The sequence below is a fragment of the Rana temporaria genome, chromosome 9 (assembly GCF_905171775.1).
Source record: "Rana temporaria chromosome 9, aRanTem1.1, whole genome shotgun sequence".
Taxonomy (NCBI): Eukaryota; Metazoa; Chordata; class Amphibia; order Anura; family Ranidae; genus Rana; species Rana temporaria.
The window spans coordinates 183,734,754-183,755,804 of record NC_053497.1 but is presented as its reverse complement, the minus strand read 5'-3'; the positions used below and the strand labels follow the sequence as shown (position 1 = coordinate 183,755,804).

Sequence of the window (21,051 nt, the reverse complement as noted above, 5' to 3'; positions counted from 1 at the left end):
TTCCCCTCTCCATGCGACAGTATTTGGGCCTGGCGACTAGCTGCTCCGACCAATTCCCGAAAGATAAACACAGGAGATTCCGAACGTGAAATCCAAAATTCATAACGGGGATGGGAGGTCTCACTTAGAGTACATCCACTTTGATGGACTCTATGGCCTTGGAGGACCAGAGCAACATCATCACGTCCAGGGACCTCCCATAAGAAGGATGGGAGGTCTTTGTAGCAATCTATTGAATGTCCACAGGAGACTTTTGGAGATAAAGGAAATTTCAGTCTAGGACCACATAGGTGTTATCACGTACCGCGGGCACAGGCCAAAGTGACAAAAGAGCTTCCATTACACCCCTGGTCCAAACACCCCTGGAATAAGAACAGGGAATGAAAGGGCACAGAGAGGCACAGTTGCCAGAAGTTCAGTCCACGGGTGCTCACTTCCGGTAGACGTCTTGGCACAGAGGTGCTTACACAGATTGCAGATCAGGTAAGGGTGTCACCGAAAAGCAAACTACAACAGCAACTGACAGGAACACCAGAACCCATGACAGGCTGGATGGTGGTCTGAAACAGTAAAGTAACTGGGAAGGAAAATAGACGGGGAGAGGCAAAATTGTGGTATTAGCCATGGTCACACCAGGAATCCGCAAAGACAAGCCGTGGTCAGGAACTAGCTGAGGTCACACCAGGAATCCGCAAAGACAAGCCATGGTCAGGAACTAGCTGAGGTCAAACCAGGAATCAGCAAAGACAAGCCATGGTCAGGAACTAGCTGAGGTCAAACCAGGAATCGGTAGAGACAAGCCACAGTCAAGAACTAGCCTGGGTCGAACCAGGAATCAGTTGACACAAGCCACAGTCAAGAACTAGCTGAGCTCAAATCAGAAATCAGTAGAGACAAGCAATGGTAAAGAACTAGTCTAGGTCAAACCAGGAATCGGTAGAGACAAGCCATGGTCAAGAACGAACCAATGTCAGAGACAGGCAATCATCCAGAACTAGCTGAGGTCAAACCAGAAATCGACAGAGACAAGCCATGGTCAAGAATTAGCCAAGATCATGCCAGGAATCAGTAGAGACAAGCCATGGTCAGGAACTAGCTGAGGTCAAACCAGGAATCCGTAGATACAAGCCATGATAAGGAACTAGCTGAGGTCAAACCAGCAATCGGCAGAGACAAGCCATGGTCAGGAACTAGCCAATGTCAGAGACAGGCCATCATCCAGAACTAGCCAAAGCCAAACCAGGAATCAACAGAGACAAACTATGGTCAGTAACTAGCCGAGGTCAAACCAGGAATCAGTAGATACAAGCCACGGTCAGGAACTAGCCAATGTCAGAGACAGACCATCATTCAGAACTAGCCAAAGGCAAACCAGGAATCAACAGAGACAAACTATGGTCAGGAACGAGCCAAGGTCAAACCAGGAGTCAGTAGATACAAGCCATGATCGGGAACTAGCTGAGGTCAAACCACAGGAATCAGTAGAGACAAGCCATGATCAGGAACTAGCTGAGGTCAAACCAGGAATCAGTAGAGACAAGCCATGATCAGGAACTAGCTGAGGTCAAACCAGCAATCGGCAGAGACAAGCCATGGTCAAAAATTAGCCAAGATCATGCCAGGAATTAGCCGAGACAAGCCATGGTCAGGAACGAGCCAAGGCCAAACCAGGAGTCAGTAGAGACAAGCCATGGTCAGGAACTAGCCCAGGTCAAACCACAGGAATCAGCAGCGAAAGTTTTCATGGGTAACTAGTCAAGATCAAGCTGGGAATCGGCAGAGAAGTTTCCTTCAGGAACTAATTGAGGTTCATAGCAGGCAGGCAGGCAGAGCAGAGACAAATCCAAGGGCAGACCGGGTCAGCAACAGAAAATCGCACCATCCAGCAACTCCCTGACCAAACTCTGTTCCTTTAATGGGCCATCTGGCACTAAGATTGGAATGAAGTTTGCTTGTCTATGTACCTGTACATGTGTATGTCAGTGCATTAGTGCCCCCTCCTGCATTAGCGTGCCCATGTAAACGGGCACGCACGCCTAACCAGTTGGAAATTATCCTTGTTTTGCCTATTGGCTCACGTATGTGTAGTAATGAGTAACTAGTTCTGATCGAGGCCTTTAGGCTGAAATGAGTAAAGCACATATCTCTAGCCCTAACATGAACCCTTGACAAGCCCGAATTATTCTTACATTTTCTCCAGTGCAAGCCCTTTAAATTCTACTGACAATAAATAAGAATCCTCGGATCAGCCGGCTCCCGGTGTGCCATTAAATTACTGGTTTTGTGTCAGCCCCGGTGGGGGGTTGGGGGAGGTTATTACGGGGGAAATGACAGGGGGGAGGTGGAGAATTTGCATGTAATATATAATATAATGAAAGTTTTGAGTCTCTTGTGACAAGACCTGCGATGGAGATAATGTCCTCTACTTACTCTTCTGTTACAATTATCATCATTATTCACACTCTGCATATTGAACGTATCAAGCAGGTGAAAGTGAGACGGACTCGAGAGGATAAATTATGGAGTCTGGTTGAAGTGACACTGCCGGGGCTCATCTAATAAGACAAAGAAGAATGGGGAAGGAGTAACCCAAATCAACTCGTCATCTTTCTAGCAGACCCGAGGTGCAGTCTGGTTACTGGGGGTTACTCCACTGCATGGCATCTCGTCAGGGCTGGACTGGGACAAAAATGTGGCCCTGGACTTCATCTAGATTGGCCCAGGGCACAACACATCAGGGTACAGTGCACATCAGGGCACGGTACAGAGCCCAGCACATCAGGGAACATAGCACATCATGGCACAGTACAGAGCCCAGCACATCAGGGCACATCAGTGCACAGAGCACATTGGGGCATATTAAAGCACATCGGGACACATTGAGGCACATTAAAGCACATCAGGGCATATTTATGGCATATTAGGGCTTATTGGGGCACATCAGGGCGTATTGGGGCACATTGGGACACATCAGGGCATATTGGGACACAGCAGGCCATATTGGGGCACATTGGGACACATCAGGGCATATTGGGACACATCGGAACACATCAGGGCATATTGGGACACATCAGGGCACATTGGGGCACATTGGGACACATCAGGGCACATTGGGACACATCAGGGCACATTGGGACACATCAGGGCACATTGGGACACATCAGGGCACATTGGGGCACATCGGAGCACATCAGGGCATATTAGGGCACATTGGTACACATCAAGGCATATTGGGGCATATTGGGACACATCAGGGCACATTGGGACACATCAGGGCACATTGGGACACATCAGGGCACATTGGGACACATCAGGGCACATTGGGGCACATCAGGGCATATTAGGGCACATTGGGACACATCAGGGCATATTGGGGCACATTGGGACACATCAGGGCATATTGGGGCACATCGGAGCACATCAGGGCATATTGGGGCACATTGGGACTCGTCAGGGCATATTGGGACACGTCAGGGCATATTGGGACACGTCAGGGCATATTGGGACACGTCAGGGCATATTGGGACACGTCAGGGCATATTGGGGCATATTAGGGCACATTGGGACACATCAGGACATATTGGGGCATATTAGGACACATTGGGGCACAGTGTTTACAAGCCAGGGGGCAGAGTAGCGCAGGAAGCGCCTGTAATAAGTTCTCTCTCATGTCACGCTGCTCCCCGGTGGCCCCTCCTATTTTTCTCTTCCATCCCAGATGATGTCACAAGCAAATGGGGATGGACGAGAAGAGAGGAGGGGCCGCCGGAGAGCAGCGTGACATGAGAGAGAACTTATTACAGACGCTTCCTACCCTACTCTGCATGCATCTCGATCTACCCATCAGGCGCCAACTGTCAGTGATTGACAGGTAGATGACCTCCAATACAATAGAGCTGTGGAGCGTTGGCCGAGAGGTCCTATCCAATAGGATGGTTTTGTATTGAGGCCGCTCTCTGAGTGGCCTCTCTTTGTCTCGGTGCCCAGAAAGGCCACCAAGGGTCGTTTTCTTACCACCTGTATCCGGGAAGTTTTTGCTCCGGTACGTGTCGGTGGTTTTAGCGCATTGTTGGTCAATGTTTGTCTCCAGCTGGAATCCATTTCATCTTTTTGTATAAAGTGAGGAAAGGTAAGAACCTCGGCCAGCTTTCTAGTGCCCTGGAGGTTAGGATGGCGGACTCTGAACTGGGCATGAGTTTCCATTTTGATATGAGACCTTTGCATTGAAGCAATTCTCCGATGCCCAGAAAAGCTTTGGTGCCACCCATGGGATAATCAGCTTGTGAATAGAGAAGGTAATGACTGGAGGGATGGAAGCCGTGAAGTGTCTGGATTGGCCATTTGCCAGGCCAATGGTTTTGTTCTTCTGATTGGATGTTGGGACAGTCGGGTCGGTACCGGTCTTTATGTGATGTCCTTGCTGCTTCCATTACTTTGGAGGTTGTGGTTTTGGAGCTCTGGACGTCGATCTGGGTGAGCGTTCCAATCTAATAAGATAATGGAGTATTGAGGGAGCTCCCTGGTGTCTAGAGGAGCCTCAATGGGGCTTTGTATTGCCACCTGCACCTGTGTGTCCGGGAAGTATGGCGGTGCATATGAAACAGCCATGGACTCTGGTTAATTTTACATCCGTGAGATCTACTGCTCACCTCCCCCCTGGCCCCCCCCACTCTACGCCACTGCCTGCCCGGTATTTACCCGGACAATCAACGCTGTATCCTGGCCCAGGCCTAGGGCAGCACTTTGCAGGGGGGGGCAGCACGGAAACAGTCACCGCCGGCTTGCGCTACCATTTCACACCCGGCGTATAGTCAAATGATGGCCGCAGGAACCCTTTGGCCATCATATGACGTCCTGGGATTCCCTTGCAGGGGCCCCGCGTCACTGGGGGGGCCTGATGCACGTGCACCGGTGGCCGCCATGTCCGCCGGGCACCCCGCGATTGCTCGTCACAGATCCATGTCCTGTCCGATGAGAGGAGACCGATCCGTGTGTTCCCATTACGGAGGAACACTGATCTGTCTCCTCCCCTTTTGTGAGCCCCCTCCCCCCTGCAGTTAGAATCACACCCTAGGACACGTTTAACCCCTTCCTTGCCCCCTACTGGTTAACCCCCTTCCCCGCCAGTGTCATTTACACAGTAATCAGTGCATTTTTATAGCTCTGATTGCTGTATAAATGACAATGGTCCCAAAAATGTGTCAAAATTGTCCGATGTGTCCGCCGTAATGTCGCAGTCACGATGAAAATCGCAGATCGCCGCCATTACTAGTAAAAAAAAAAAAATTATAAAAATGTCATAAATCTATCCCCTATTTGGTAGACGCTATAATGCGCAATCCAATCAATAAACGCTTATTGCGATTTTTTTTTTTTTACCAAAAATATTGATGAAGTGAACCAGGCAGTTTAACCACTTCCATACCGGGGGGGGCACTTACGCACCTTCCCGCCCAAGCCAATTTTCAGCTTTCAGCGCTGTCGCACTTTGAATGACAATTGCGCGGTCATGCTACACTGTACCCAAACAAAATTGGCGTCCTTTTTTCCCCACAAATAGAGATTTCTTTTGGTGGTATTTGTTCACCTCTGTGTTTTTTTTTTTTTTTTTGCGCAACAACTAAAAAAAGACCGAAAATTTTGAAAAAAGTTAAGTTTTTATTTTTTTCTGTAATTTTTTTGTAAATAAGTAAGTTTTCTCTTTCAATTACGGGCACTGATATGGTGGCACTGATGGGCACAGATGAGATGGCACTGATGGACATCGATGAGGTAGTACTGACGGGCACAGATGAGGTGGCACTGATTGGCGGCGCTGGTATGCTGCACTGATGGGCACACATAGGCGGCACTCATGGGCGGCACTGATGGGCACTCATGGGCGGCACTGATGGGCACTCATGGGCGGCACTGATGGGCACTGATGGGCGGCACTGATGGGCACTGATGGGCGCTCATGGGCAGCACTGGGCGGCGCTCATAGGCGGCACAGATGGGCACTCATGGGCGGCACAGATGGGCACTGTGGGGTGGCACTGATGGGCACTGTGGGGTGGCACTGATGGGCACTGTGGGGTGGCACTGATGGACACTGCGGGGCGGCACTGATGGACACTATGGGGCGGCACTGATTTACTTGTTGCCAGTCAGTGCCCATTTGTGGGCACTGATTGGCATCTTTTTTTTTTTTTTTTGCATCCTTTTTTTTTTTCCAGACTTTTTTTTTTTTTTTTTTCAGACTTTTTTTTTGGACTTTTTTTTCTCATTTTTGTTTTGTTTTGCCCATCCCTGGTGGTCCATGTGGCGATCCGAGGGGGGGCTGCGCTGATAAACAATCAGTGCGAACCCCCCCTGTCAGGAGACCCGCCGATCGGCTCTCCTCTACTTGTGTCTGTCAGACGCGAGTGAGGAAGAGCCATCAACGGCTTTTCCTGTTTACATCGTGATCAGCTGTGATTGGACACGGCTGATCACGTGGTAAAGAGTCTCCGTCAGAGACTCTATACCGAGATTGGTGTTGCGGGGTGTCAGACTGACACCCTGCAACAACGATCGCCGCGATGCGCGCCCACGGAGGTGCGCAGCGTCTCAGAATCCTGAGGACGTCATATGACGTCCAGTCAGGATTCTACAACCACTTTGCCGACGTCAATCTGTCATTGGCGGGCGGCAAGTGGTTAAATAGCCAGGAGGGGCGGGACTGATGAGCAGGAGATGTTCGGAGGGGCGGGACTGTGGGCGGGACTGATGAGCAGGAGATGATCACCAGGTGAGCCGCTGTGGAATGATTTGAGTTCTGGCAATTAACCGACAGCTGAGCGACCTGAGAGCCCAGCACAGCCAAGCACATGGATTACTACTGGAACCGTCTCCTGTGCTCTGATGAGACAAGATAAAGGTATTTGGTGTCAGATGGTGTCAGGCGTGTGTGGGGGGAGGGGCCAGGTGAGGAGGACAAAGACAAGTGTGTCTTCCCTACAGTCAGGCATGGTGGGGGGAGCGTCATGGTCTGGGGGCTGCATGAGTGCTGCCGGCACTGGGGGGCTACAGATCATTGAGGGGACCATGAATGCCAACATGTACTGTGACCTACTGAAGCAGAGCATGATCCCTTCAGAGACTGGACTGCAGGGTAGTATTCCAACATGATAACCACCCCAAACACACCTCCAAGACCACCACTGCCTTGCTAAAGAAGCTGAGGGTAAAGGTGATGGACTGGCCAATCATGTCTCCAGACCTAAACCCTATTGATCATCTGTGGGGGGGGGAAGGGGGAGGAGCGCAAGGTCTCCAACATCCACCAGCTCTGTGATGTCATTATGGGGGGAGGGGAAGAGGACTCCGGTGACAACCTGTGACCTCCATGCCCAAGAGGGTTAAAAATAATGGCGGCCACACAAAATATGGACACTTTGGGGCCCAATTTGGAGATTTTCACTTAGGGGTGTCCTGACTTTTGTTGCCAGCGGGGTTAGACATGAATGGCTGTGTGTTGTGTTATTTGTTATACAAGCTGTACCCCCCCCCCCCCCCTGTGTACACCCCTCCCCCCCTGTGTACACCCCTCCCCCCCGTGTACACCCTCCCCCCCTGTGTACACCCCCCCCCCCCTGTGTACACTCCCCCCCTCCCCCCCCGTGTACACTCACCACACAACATTGTAGATACAAAGTGTCATTTCTTCAGTGTTGTCACATGAAAAGATACAAGAAATGTGACTGAGGGGTGTACTTACTTTTGTCGGATACTGTACATGTATATGATCGTTTAGTCTGATGAACAAATGATCGTTTTTTTTTTATGTGGTGGATGGAGCGATTTTTCTGCTAGTGTATGGCCAACTTTCGGCTCGCTTTACACTACCGCGAGATGCTTTTGATGCGATTTTCGGTGCGACTTTGATGCGCTTGGCGTATTCCATGGAGACGAATCGCAGGAGGGCTGCAGGAGCCTTTTCTAAAAATCGCACAGACAGCATTGCGTTGATGTGAACGGGCGTCATTGAATAGAAGGTGATTCCGCGCAACTCGAGACGCGTCAGAAATCGCGCCGGTGTGAACCAGCACTCCCGCGTTTCCCAAGTGCAGTTGCAGCGCCAAATTGATGAGATTTGGATAGTGTGTGGCAGTGTCAGCGATCGTCGGTCACGATCGATGACGTCACATGTCCAGCCCCTCCCCCCCTACAGTTAGAAACACATATGAGGTCATACATAACCCCTTCAGCGCCCCCCTAGTGGTTAACTCCTAAACTGCCATTGTCATTTTCACAGTAATCAGCGCATTTTTATAGCACTTTAGCCCAGATTCAAGAAGCAATTGCGCCTGTGTAACCATAGGTTACACGGCGCAATTGCTTACTTGCTCCGGCGTAGCGAATGCTCCTGATTCAGGAACATCACTACGCCGACTGCAGCCTAAAATCTGCGCGGCATAAGGCTCTTATGCCACGCAGATTTTAGGCTGCATTCTTGCGATGACCGCTAGGGGGCGCTCCCATTGTGCTCAGTGTATAGTATGCAAATTGCATACTAACACCGATTCACAACGTTGCGCGAGCCCTGCGTACGCAAGTTACGTAGTTTGCGTACGTCGGGTTTCGCGCAACGTTACACATCCTAATAGCAGGCGCAGCCGATGCTATAGGATACCCACGTTCCCGCGTCGCGAGATTTAAAATCTACGTCGTTTGCGTAAGTGATCCGTGAATGGCGCTGGATGCCATTCACGTTCACTCTGAAGCAAATGACGTCCTTGCGACGTCATTTGCCGCAATGCACGTCGGGAAAGTTTCCCGACGGAGCATGCGCTCGGCGCGGGAGCGCGCCTAATTTAAATGATTCCCGCCCCCGGCGGGATCATTTACATTGCGCGCGCTAACGCCCGGGCAATTTTGCCGGCGCGCCCTCGCAATTTACAGAGCTACTGCTCCGTGAATCGAGGGCAGCGCAAAATATTTGCGGGGGCGCAGGGCAAAATCGTTGCCCTGTGCCTCCGCAAATAAAGCGCAAATGGTACCTGATTCTGGGCCAATGGTCCCAAAAATGTGTCAAAATTGTCCGAAGTGTCCGCCATAATGTCGCAGTCACGAAAAGAAAAAAATCACTGATTAGTAGTAAAAAAAAAAAAATATTAATAAAAATGCCATAAAACGATCCCCTATTTTGTAAACGCTATACATTTTGCGCAAACCAATCGATAAACGCTTATTGCGATTTTTTTTTTTTTTTTACCAAAAATAGGTAGAAGAATACGTATCGGCCTAAACTGAGGAAAAAAATGTTTATGTATTTTTGGGGATTTTTATTATAGCAAAAAGTAAAAAATATTGCATTTTTTTCTAAAATTGTCGCTCTATTTTTGTTTATAGCGCAAAAAATAAAAACCGCAGAGGTGATCAAATACCACCAAAAGAAAGCTCCATTTGTGGGGAAAAAAGGGCGCCGATTTTGTTCGGGAGCCGCGTCGCACGACCGCGCAATTGTCTGTTAAAGCGACGCAGTGCCCGAATCGCAAAAAGGGGCCTGGTCCTTAACCTGCATAATGGTCCGGGGCTGAAGTGGGTAAATTGGACAAGTTGAAGTTAGAAGCTGATTGGTTACTCTGCACAGCTGCACCAGATTCTGTGTCCCCCGGGTTTCGGTCAATCTCACCCTTTGTGACTTGCTTGAATGTGGGGGGAGGGGAGACTGAGGAAATGCCTCCTCCTGCCTGCAGCAGACTGATGACATCATTTCAGGCAAAGTCACTGATTGGAGCTCAAGGACGGCTTTTTAATGATAAAAGGCGGAGCTTTTCCTGAAAATAGGACACAGTTGCCGTATATTGGGAGATGTCCCGGGATTTATTCCTGGAGTCTTGTAGAGTTACTGACATCCGGCATCATCCAATCACCGACCGGCCATGCGGCGGGAAGAAGGCGGTCCCATGAGAATGACGCCTTCATGTCTGTAGCTCCTCCCCCGACACTGACCATCAACAAGCAGAATTTAGAAAGTGATGAATGTGTAACATTGGGGTAGATTCAGGTAGCTTTGCCCCTTTTTTTACGGAGGCGCAGCGCACCGTTTTGCCGCTGCGCCTCCGTAAATTTCCTGCGCGATTGCCGGAGCTCCGTAAATTGCGTGTGCGCTCCGGAAAACTGCCCGGCGTAAGGGCGCGTGATTTAAATGATCCCGTAGGGGGCGTGGATCATTTAAATTAGGCGCGTTCCCGCGCCGAACGTAGTGCGCATGCTCCGTCGGGAAACTTTCCCGACGTGCATTGCGGCAAATGACGTCGCAAGGACGTCATTTGCTTCAAAGTGAACGTGAATGGCGTCCAGCGCCATTCAGGATTCACTTACGCAAACGACGTAAAATTTAAACTTCGCGACGCGGGAACGACGGGTATACGTAACATTGGCTGCTCCTGCTATTGGCAGGAGCAGCCTTACGCGAAACCCGACGTACGCAAACGACGTAAACTGCGTACGCAGGGCTCGCGTAACGTTGTGAATCGGCGTTAGTATGCAATTTGCATACTGTACGCAGAGCACAACGGGAACGCCACCTAGCGGCCTGCGTAAGAATGCAGCCTACGATACGATGGCATAAGAGCCTTATGCCGCGCATATCTTAGGCTGCAGTCGGCGTATTGAGGTTCCTGAATCAGGAGCATTCGATACGCCGGGGCAAGTAAGCAATTGCGCTGCGTAACTATGGTTACGCAGGCGCAATTGCTCTTTGAATCTACCCCATAGTTTATTATTATTAAGAACTTGTATTTGTTACATTGTATTATTTTTTATGATTTCTGGGAATTTCCATCTTTATTATTATTATTATTATTATTATATTTTATTTTTATTTTTTCTTACAGAATTACGGTCTGGAGACGGAGAATTTGCGCACGCTCTCCCACAAACTCAACTCATCCGCCAAAAATCTCCAGAACTTCATCACAGGAAGGAGGCGGAGCGGGCACTACGATGGGCGGGCCTCCCGGAGATTACCCAACGACTTCCTCACCTCCGTGGTGGATCTGATTGGTGCTGCGAAGAATCTGCTGGCCTGGCTGGACAGGTAACACCCCCCCCTCCCCCTCCATATCTGATCACCACACGAGATACTCTGCTCCTTCCTCCAGAACTCTCCTCTCCTGATATACTCTGCTGGAGGACTCTGCTCCTTCCTCCAGAACTCTCCTCTCCTGATATACTCTGCTGGAGGACTCTGCTCCTTCCTCTATAACTCTCCTCTCCTGATATACTCTGCTGGAGGACTCTGCTCCTTCCTCTATAACTCTCCTCTCCTGATATACTCTGCTGGAGGACTCTGCTCCTTCCTCTCTAAATTTCCTCTCCTGATATACTCTGCTGGAGGACTCTGCTCCTTCCTCTATAACTCTCCTCTCCTGATATACTCTGCACTGCTGGAGGACTCTGCTCCTTCCTCTATAACTCTCCTCTCCTGATATACTCTGCTGGAGGACTCTGCCCCTTCCTCTATAACTCTCCTCTCCTGATATACTCTGCTGGAGGACTCTGCTCCTTCCTCTATAACTCTCCTCTCCTGATATACTCTGCACTGCTGGAGGACTCTGCTCCCTCCTCTATAACTCTCCTCTCCTGATATACTCTGCTGGAGGACTCTGCTCCTTCCTCATATAACTCTCCTCTCCTGATATACTCTGCTGGAGGACTCTGCTCCTTCCTCTATACCTCTCCTCTCCTGATATACTCTGCTGGAGGACTCTGCTCCTTCCTCTATAACTCTCCTCTCCTGATATACTCTGCTGGAGGACTCTGCTCCTTCCTCCTATAACTCTCCTGATATACTCTGCTGGAGGACTCTGCTCCTTCCTCTATAACTCTCCTCTCCTGATATACTCTGCTGGAGGACTCTGCTCCTTCCTCTATAACTCTCCTCTCCTGATATACTCTGCTGGAGGACTCTGCTCCTTCCTCTATAACTCTCCTCTCCTGATATACTCTGCTGGAGGACTCTGCTCCTTCCTCTATAACTCTCCTCTCCTGATATACTCTGCTGGAGGACTCTGCTCCTTCCTCTATAACTCTCCTCTCCTGATATACTCTGCTGGAGGACTCTGCTCCTTCCTCTATAACTCTCCTCTCCTGATATACTCTGCTGGAGGACTCTGCTCCTTCCTCTATAACTCTCCTCTCCTGATATACTCTGCTGGAGGACTCTGCTCCTTCCTCTATAACTCTCCTCTCCTGATATACTCTGCTGGAGGACTCTGCTCCTTCCTCTATAACTCTCCTCTCCTGATATACTCTGCTGGAGGACTCTGCTCCTTCCTCTATACCTCTCCTCTCCTGATATACTCTGCTGGAGGACTCTGCTCCTTCCTCCAGAACTCTCCTCTCCTGATATACTCTGCTGGAGGACTCTGCTCCTTCCTCTATAACTCTCCTCTCCTGATATACTCTGCTCCTTCCTCTAACTCTCCTCTCCTGATATACTCTGCTCTGCTGGAGGACTCTGCTCCTTCCTCTATAACTCTCCTCTTCTGATATACTCTGCTGGAGGACTCTGCTCCTTCCTCTAACTCTCCTCTCCTGATATACTCTGCTCCTTCCTCTATCACTCTCCTCTCCTGGAGGACTCTGCTCCTTCCTCTATAACTCTCCTCTCCTGATATACACTGCTGGAGGACTCTGCTCCTTCCTCTATAACTCTCCTCTCCTGATATACTCTGCTGGAGGACTCTGCTCCTTCCTCTATAACTCTCCTCTCCTGATATACTCTGCTCCTTCCTCTATAACTCTCCTCTCCTGATATACTCTGCTGGAGGACTCTGCTCCTTCCTCTATAGCTCTCCTCTCCTGATATACTCTGCATTGCTGGAGGACTCTGCTCCTTCCTCTATAACTCTCCTCTCCTGATATACTCTGCTGGAGCACTCTGCTCCTTCCTCTATAACTCTCCTCTCCTGATATACTCTGCTGGAGGACTCTGCTCCTTCCTCTATAACTCTCCTCTCCTGATATACTCTGCCGGAGGACTCTGCTCCTTCCTCTAGAACTCTCCTCTCCTGATATACTCTGCTCCTTCCTCTATAACTCTCCTCTCCTGATATACTCTGCTCCTTCCTCTATAACTCTCCTCTCCTGATATACTCTGCACTGCCGGAGGACTCTGCTCCTTCCTCTATAACTCTCCTCTCCTGATATACTCTGCACTGCCGGAGGACTCTGCTCCTTCCTCTAGAACTCTCCTCTCCTGATATACTCTGCACTGCCGGAGGACTCTGCTCCTTCCTCTATAGCTCTCCTCTCATGTTTGTTCTCCGTGGTGTGGCGGGAGGATTTGGGCTCCTGGTTTGGGATCGGTTTGCCGTCACCCGTTCACCTCCCCCCCCCATCTGAAATGCTTTGGGAATGTGCGGCGGGTTCCGTCCCTCCATTGTAGCGCACAATGCGCTCGGCATGAATAGAGTGACGTGACCGCGGATGCGGAAGGTCGGGGTGAGCGCCATTCACGAGTCCCGAACATCTCATCTCGGCACAGCTGCGGGCGATCGGCATGACCTGGTTCAGTCTGGTCACATTAGGCTCACCGTGCCGTCAGACGCTCGGCTTTCCAGGAGGCCGCACAGCGCCCTGCACCCCCCCTCCCCTACCGCCGCCGCCGCTGTCCTCGCCGCTTTTATGAATTACCGACAAACTGAATACAATCATCAAAGGAAAAAACTTAAAGGACACTTCCATTTATTACCATTCTTTTATTCTGATTGTCTACATTCTGCAGATTCTACATTAGAGAGATTTCCTGCAGTAGTTTGTGTCTCTGCCCCTCCCACAATGGGGAGATTTCCTGCAGTAGTTTGTGTCTCTGCCCCTCCCACAATGGTGAGATTTCCTGCAGTAGTTTGTGTCTCTGCCCCTCCCACAATGGGGAGATTTCCTGCAGTAGTTTGTGTCTCTGCCCCTCCCACAATGGGGATATTTCCTGCAGTAGTTTGTGTCTCTGCCCCTCCCACAATGGGGATATTTCCTGCAGTAGTTTGTGTCTCTGCCCCTCCCACAATGGGGAAATTTCCCTGCAGTAGTTTTTGTCTCTGCCCCTCCCACAATGGGGCGATTTCCTGCAGGAGTTTGTGTCTCTGCCCCTCCCACAATGGGGAGATTTCCTGCAGTAGTTTGTGTCTCTGCCCCTCCCACAATGGGGAGGTTTCCTGCAGTAGTTTGTGTCTCTGCCCCTCCCACAATGGGGAGATTTCCTGCAGTAGTTTGTGTCTCTGCCCCTCCCACAATGGGGAGGTTTCCTGCAGTAGTTTGTGTCTCTGCCCCTCCCACAATGGGGAGATTTCCTGCAGTAGTTTGTGTCTCTGCCCCTCCCACAATGGGGAGATTTCCTGCAGTAGTTTGTGTCTCTGCCCCTCCCACAATGGGGAGATTTCCTGCAGTAGTTTGTGTCTCTGCCCCTCCCACAATGGGGAGATTTCCTGCAGTAGTTTGTGTCTCTGCCCCTCCCACAATGGGGAGATTTCCTGCAGTAGTTTGTGTCCCTGCCCCTCCCACAATGGGGAGGTTTCCTGCAGTAGTTTGTGTCCCTGCCCCTCCCACAATGGGGAGGTTTCCTGCAGTAGTTTGTGTCTCTTTGAGCCCTTTGAGATTTTATTCTGCCGGCTATCGTTGGGGCCCTTTAAGAGTGTCAGTGCACATTAATGACAGTCGCCGTTAACCTGAATGCAGTACAAGAAACGCAGAAATTAGGTTCCTGACTCTTTTCTGAAGACGCACAGATGTGTGAGGGTTCCATTCACAATTCAGGTAGTGAAGTTTAATCTCTCGAGTGCCGGAACTATACTGCCAGAGTGCGTTTTTGGCGGCATTGCCAGTCCAACCCCACTGGGTATGGACTGTCCAAATGAACATGAGGTTGGTAGAGGAGGGGGCAGGGGAACAAAGGGGGCTTGCAGAATAATTATTATGAGAGGGGCAGTCCTTTTTTTTAGATGTTCTTCTGCCGGCTATCGTTGGGGCCCTTTAAGAGTGTCAGTGCACTTTACAACAGTCCCAGTTAACCTGCATGCCGTATAGGTACGGTATAGTCTCAGCACAGGTAGATGTGGTTCAGATGTGTTAAAGGTTGGGTATAATGCAGTATAAGTGTGATATAGGGTGCAGTGTGGTATAGCTTTGGGTACACTTTGTATCCTGCCCTGAGTGGCTCCGCCCATTGCTGGTACCGCTAGCCGAGACTAATAGCCCTCTCACCAGTCCCAGAGATACTGTGTTGACCTCTCACTGTGGATGGAATTTCTCTGTGAAAGTCTTCAGTGACCAGTAGTGGGAACACAGTTCACGCCTACAGGTGCGACCAACGCGTTTCAACGCGTTATTTGTGCGCTCCAGCGCGTCACGTATAAGGCAGCTCCTTAATTTTAATGGGAGAAAATGAGGTTGGTAGAGGAGAGGGGGCAGGGGAACAAAGGGGGATTGCAGAATTATTATTACAGGAGGGGGGGGCAGCCCTTTGAGATGTTCTTCTGCCGGCTATCGTTGGGGCCCTTTAAGAGTGTCAGTGCACTTTAATGACAGTCGCCGTTAACCTGAATGCAGTACAAGAAACGCAGAAATTAGGTTCCTGACTCTTTTCTGAAGACGCACAGACATGTGAGGGTTCCATTCACAATTCAGGTAGTGAAGTTTAATCTCTCGAGTGCCGGAACTATACTGCCAGAGTGCGTTTTTGGCGGCATTGCCAGTCCAACCCCACTGGGTATGGACTGTCCAAATGAACATGAGGTTGGTAGAGGAGGGGGCAGGGGAACAAAGGGGGCTTGCAGAATAATTATTATGAGAGGGGCAGTCCTTTTTTTTAGATGTTCTTCTGCCGGCTATCGTTGGGGCCCTTTAAGAGTGTCAGTGCACTTTACAACAGTCCCAGTTAACCTGCATGCCGTATAGGTACGGTATAGTCTCAGCACAGGTAGATGTGGTTCAGATGTGTTAAAGGTTGGGTATAATGCAGTATAAGTGTGATATAGGGTGCAGTGTGGTATAGCTTTGGGTACACTTTGTATCCTGCCCTGAGTGGCTCCGCCCATTGCTGGTACCGCTAGCCGAGACTAATAGCCCTCTCACCAGTCCCAGAGATACTGTGTTGACCTCTCACTGTGGATGGAATTTCTCTGTGAAAGTCTTCAGTGACCAGTAGTGGGAACACAGTTCACGCCTACAGGTGCGACCAACGCGTTTCAACGCGTTATTTGTGCGCTCCAGCGCGTCACGTATAAGGCAGCTCCTTAATTTTAATGGGAGAAAATGAGGTTGGTAGAGGAGAGGGGGCAGGGGAACAAAGGGGGATTGCAGAATTATTATTACAGGAGGGGGGGCAGCCCTTTGAGATGTTCTTCTGCCGGCTATCGTTGGGGCCCTTTAAGAGTGTCAGTGCACTTTAATGACAGTCGCCGTTAACCTGAATGCAGTACAAGAAACGCAGAAATTAGGTTCCTGACTCTTTTCTGAAGACGCACAGACATGTGAGGGTTCCATTCACAATTCAGGTAGTGATGTTTAATCTCTCGAGTGCCGGAACTATACTGCCAGAGTGCGTTTTTGGCGGCATTGCCAGTCCTACACCGACTGGGTAGGCACTGTCCAATAGAAAAGGAGGATGGTAGAGGAGGGGGCAGGGGAACAAAGGGGGCTTGCAGAATAATTATTATGGGAGGGGCAGCCCTTTTTGAGATGTTCTTCTGCCGGCTATCGTTGGGGCCCTTTAAGAATGTCAGTGCAAAAGGAGCACCTACTGCTCCAGATTGACACCCATCCATCATGACCGAGGGCTCTTGAGAAGTGTACTGAGGCAGGAAGCTATCCCTGCTGGCCCCTCCCACTAGCCACGATCTACTTGCATTGTATAGAGAAGCACAGACTGGGACTAAAATAAGGCATATAATGAAAATGGGTGGGGGGTGGGGCTCTTTATTCATAGTCAGTCCTGCATGGTGGATCGTGACTCCATATTAATGGCGATTTTTTTTTTGTTCCTCCAGGTCTCCGTTTGTCAGCGTGACGGAATATTCGCTCCTGAAAAATAACATTGTTCAACTGTGCCTGGAACTGACCACCATCGTCCAACAGGTGAGACCTCTGCACCTGGCACAGCCGTATGGGGATAACCCTAAAGCTACAGTATTGTCATATGGGGGCCCCCCCCCCCCCCGGCTCTGTTTCTGAGGGGCCCCCCTACCAATCCATGCAAAACCTTATACACAACAAGTCATCTGAGGTGTACCTGGAGGAAGGGTTAGCACCTCTGGGTTTTACACCCTATTGGGTAGATTCAGGTGCGGGCGCGCAATTTTAAGACGGCGTAGCCTAGCGTGTTTACACTACGCCACCTTAAGTAAGAGAGGCAAGTACATGATTCTCAAAGCACTTACCTCCTTACTTAGGGTGGCGTAGTGTAAACGCGGCGGGGCGTAAGGGCGCCTAATTCAAATGGGTTGGAGGGGGGCGTGTTTAATGGTAATAAGGGTTGACCTTACATTTTTGGCGCATGCGCCGGGCGCCTACATTTCCCAGCGTGCATTGCGGCTAAGTACGCCGTACCGGCCTATTGATTTCGACGTGGACGTAAACGACGTAAATCCCGATTCGCGGACGACTTACGCAAACGACGTAAAAAATTCGAACCTCGCGGCGGGAACGGCGGCCATACTTTAACATTGTTATTCCACCTAATTTGACAAACTTGTTAATTCCGAATTAACAAAAACCCGTTTTAAAGGAAAAACATTTTTTTTTGGGGAATATTCTGAAATTCAAAGCTTTTGTTGGGTATCAATTTACTCGGCGTAACATTATCTTTCACAATATTAAGAAAATTGTGCTAACTTTACTGTTGTCTTTTATACTTGTATTTAAAAAAAAAAATCCCAAAAAAGTGCACTTGCAAGACCGCTGCGCAAATACGGTGTGACGGAAAGTATTGCAACGACCGCCATTTTATTCTCTAGGGTGTTGGAAAAATATATATATGTGTGTTGGGGGGCTTTAAGTAATTTTCTAGCAAAATAATGATTTTAACTTGTAAACAGATGTAAAAAAGAGGCTCAGGTGAAGTATTTGAGGGCACTGTGCCCTCACCCGCTCTTTATTAACCGGTAATTTCCGTCTTTTTTTTTTTACATTCCGGCAATCGGTTGGGGAATCCCGCTGACAGCTGAAAGAACCGAACCTGAAAGTATCAGTTCCCGGTATCTGAGCATTTGCACGAGCCCCCGATACTTTTGCAAATGCTTAATAACGCCACTGATATCGGTATCGGTGCAACCCTAGACTGGGTCTATGGTGATATGTTGGCATTTGAACCAGAAGAGAGGGGTGTTACTTGGGGTGCCAATACTTGTGTGCCTACAGGCTCCAAAGATAAAAGTCCATCCCTGGGTGTAGGTACAACTTTGTACACTTCTGGGGCGGTACCCCCTTTTTCCTGATAGCACCTTTGTCCCGGTATCACCTTTATCCCAATTCCACCTTTGTGCCGGTACCACCTTTGTGCCGGTACCACCTTTGTGCCGGTACCACCTTTGTGCCGGTATCACCTTTATCCCAAATCCACCTTTGTGCCGGTACCACCTTTGTGCCGGTATCACCTTTATCCCAATGCCACCTTTGTGCTAGTACCACCTTTATCCCAATGCCACCTTTGTGCCAGTACCACCTTTGTGTCGGTATCACCTTTATCCCAATGCCACCTTTGTGCCGGTATCACCTTAATCCCAATTCCACCTTTGTGCCAGTACCACCTTTGTGCCGGTACCACCTTTGTGCCGGTATCCCCTTTATCCCAATTCCACCTTTGTGCTGGTACCACCTTTGTGCCGGTATCCCCTTTATCCCAATGCCACCTTTGTGCCGGTATCACCTTTATCCCAATGCCACCTTTGTGCCAGTACCACCTTTGTGCCGGTATCACCTTTATCCCAATTCCACCTTTGTGCCGGTACCACCTTTGTGCCGGTACCACCTTTGTGACGGTACCACCTTTGTGCCGGTATCACCTTTATCCCAATTCCACCTTTGTACCAGTACCACCTTTGTGCCGGTACCACCTTTGTACCAGTACCACCTTTGTGCCGGTATCACCTTTATCCCAATTCCACCTTTGTGCCGGTACCACCTTTGTGCCGGTACCACCTTTGTGCCGGTACCACCTTTGTGCCGGTACCACCTTTGTGCCGGTACCACCTTTGTGCCGGGACCACCTTTGTGCCGGTACCACCTTTGTGCCGGTATCACCTTTATCCCAAATCCACCTTTGTGCCGGTATCACCTTTATCCCAATTCCACCTTTGTGCCAGTACCACCTTTGTGCCGGTATCACCTTTATCCCAAATCCACCTTTGTGCCGGTATCACCTTTATCCCAATGCCACCTTTGTGCCGGTACCACCTTTGTGCCGGTATCACCTTTATCCCAATGCCACCTTTGTGCTAGTACCACCTTTATCCCAATGCCACCTTTGTGCCAGTACCACCTTTGTGCCGGTATCACCTTTATCCCAAATCCACCTTTGTGCCGGTATCACCTTTATCCCAATTCCACCTTTGTGCCGGTACCACCTTTGTGCCGGTATCACCTTTATCCCAAATCCACCTTTGTGCCGGTATCACCTTTATCCCAATGCCACCTTTGTGCCGGTACCACCTTTGTGCCGGTATCACCTTTATCCCAATGCCACCTTTGTGTCGGTATCACCTTTATCCCAATGCCACCTTTGTGCCGGTATCCCCTTTATCCCAATTCCACCTTTGTGCCAGTACCACCTTTGTGCCGGTACCACCTTTGTGCCGGTATCCCCTTTATCCCAATTCCACCTTTGTGCTGGTACCACCTTTGTGTCGGTATCACCTTTATCCCAATTCCACCTTTGTGCCGGTACCACCTTTATCCCAATTCCACCTTTGTGCCGGTATCACCTTTGTGCCGGTATCACCTTTATCCCGTTTCCACCTTTGTGCCGGTATCACCTTTATCCCAATTCCACCTTTGTGCCGGTATCACCTTTGTGCCGGTATCACCTTTATCCCGTTTCCACCTTTGTGCCGGTATCACCTTTATCCCAATTCCACCTTTGTGCCGGTACCACCTTTATCCCAATTCCACCTTTGTCCCCCGTACCACCTTTGTGCCGGTATCACCTTTATCCCAATTCCACCTTTGTCCCCCGTACCACCTTTGTGCCGGTATCACCATCCCTATATTTGTGCTTTAATGTTAGTTTATCTGTTTGGCTGGAGTAATGCTTTAATTACAGTTAGATGCTGTGTGGCCCCCAGGCTGACACCTGACATAGGGGGGGCCACAGCACTGCTTGAGATACACCCCCCCCCCCTGCTGGGCACCTTTTGGCCTTTGCCACGCTCTCACCATCCATAAGGGTTAAATGAAATGATCTGATCCTCCCACATCTGCTCGGAGCCTTAATGTTCATGGATTCATTTCTCAGCGGGCGAAATTCCCATTCAGAAGAGCGGGGGGGCGGAGAGACGCACGGGGGGGGGGGGGGGCAGTGAGACGCACGGGGGGGGGCAGTGAGACGCACCGGGGGGGGGGCATTGAGATGCACCGGGGGGGGGGGGTTTGATGCTTTTCATGGTCAGAAGCGGCTTTGATGTTCCCGCAGCCCCCCGTCCTCTCTTCTGCGGCAAGAATGCTATTCAATTAGTCGGTGAGGTTGCTTTCGCCCCGCGGCACTTTTTTTGGGAACGTGTTCAGCCGACATAAAAAACCGGCGTCCCTCTCCCTCCCCCCCCTCCTTCGCCGCGTCTCAACTCCCCATTCGAAAATCTGCCGGGGACTTTCATAGAATAAAACGCATCAAGAGAGGAGCGCGGCTTGTAGATCAATTAGGAGATGAAAAAAATCAAAAAAAGAGAGAGACCGCAACCAAAGGCAGCTTGTGATGGCGGCACGGCGATGAAGAGGCGCGGGTGTCCGCCGCCGGGCTGGAATGAAAGGCGTGGAGTCATGTGACACACGCCACGGGGCTCAGGAGGCGGAGAGAGGGGGGAGGTGGTGGTTCTT

General features: G+C 50.1%; 1 protein-coding gene across 1 annotated transcript in view; it reads left to right on the top strand.

The window, feature by feature from the left end:
* LOC120914376 (connector enhancer of kinase suppressor of ras 2-like) overlaps positions 1–21,051 on the top strand; it is a 304,346-nt gene that overhangs the window by 155,712 nt on the left and 127,583 nt on the right. The window contains exons 3-4 of the mRNA XM_040325061.1: positions 10,863–11,065; positions 17,013–17,100. Of these exons, the coding sequence (XP_040180995.1) occupies positions 10,863–11,065; positions 17,013–17,100 (291 nt within the window). The remainder of the gene's footprint in view (positions 1–10,862; positions 11,066–17,012; positions 17,101–21,051) is intronic.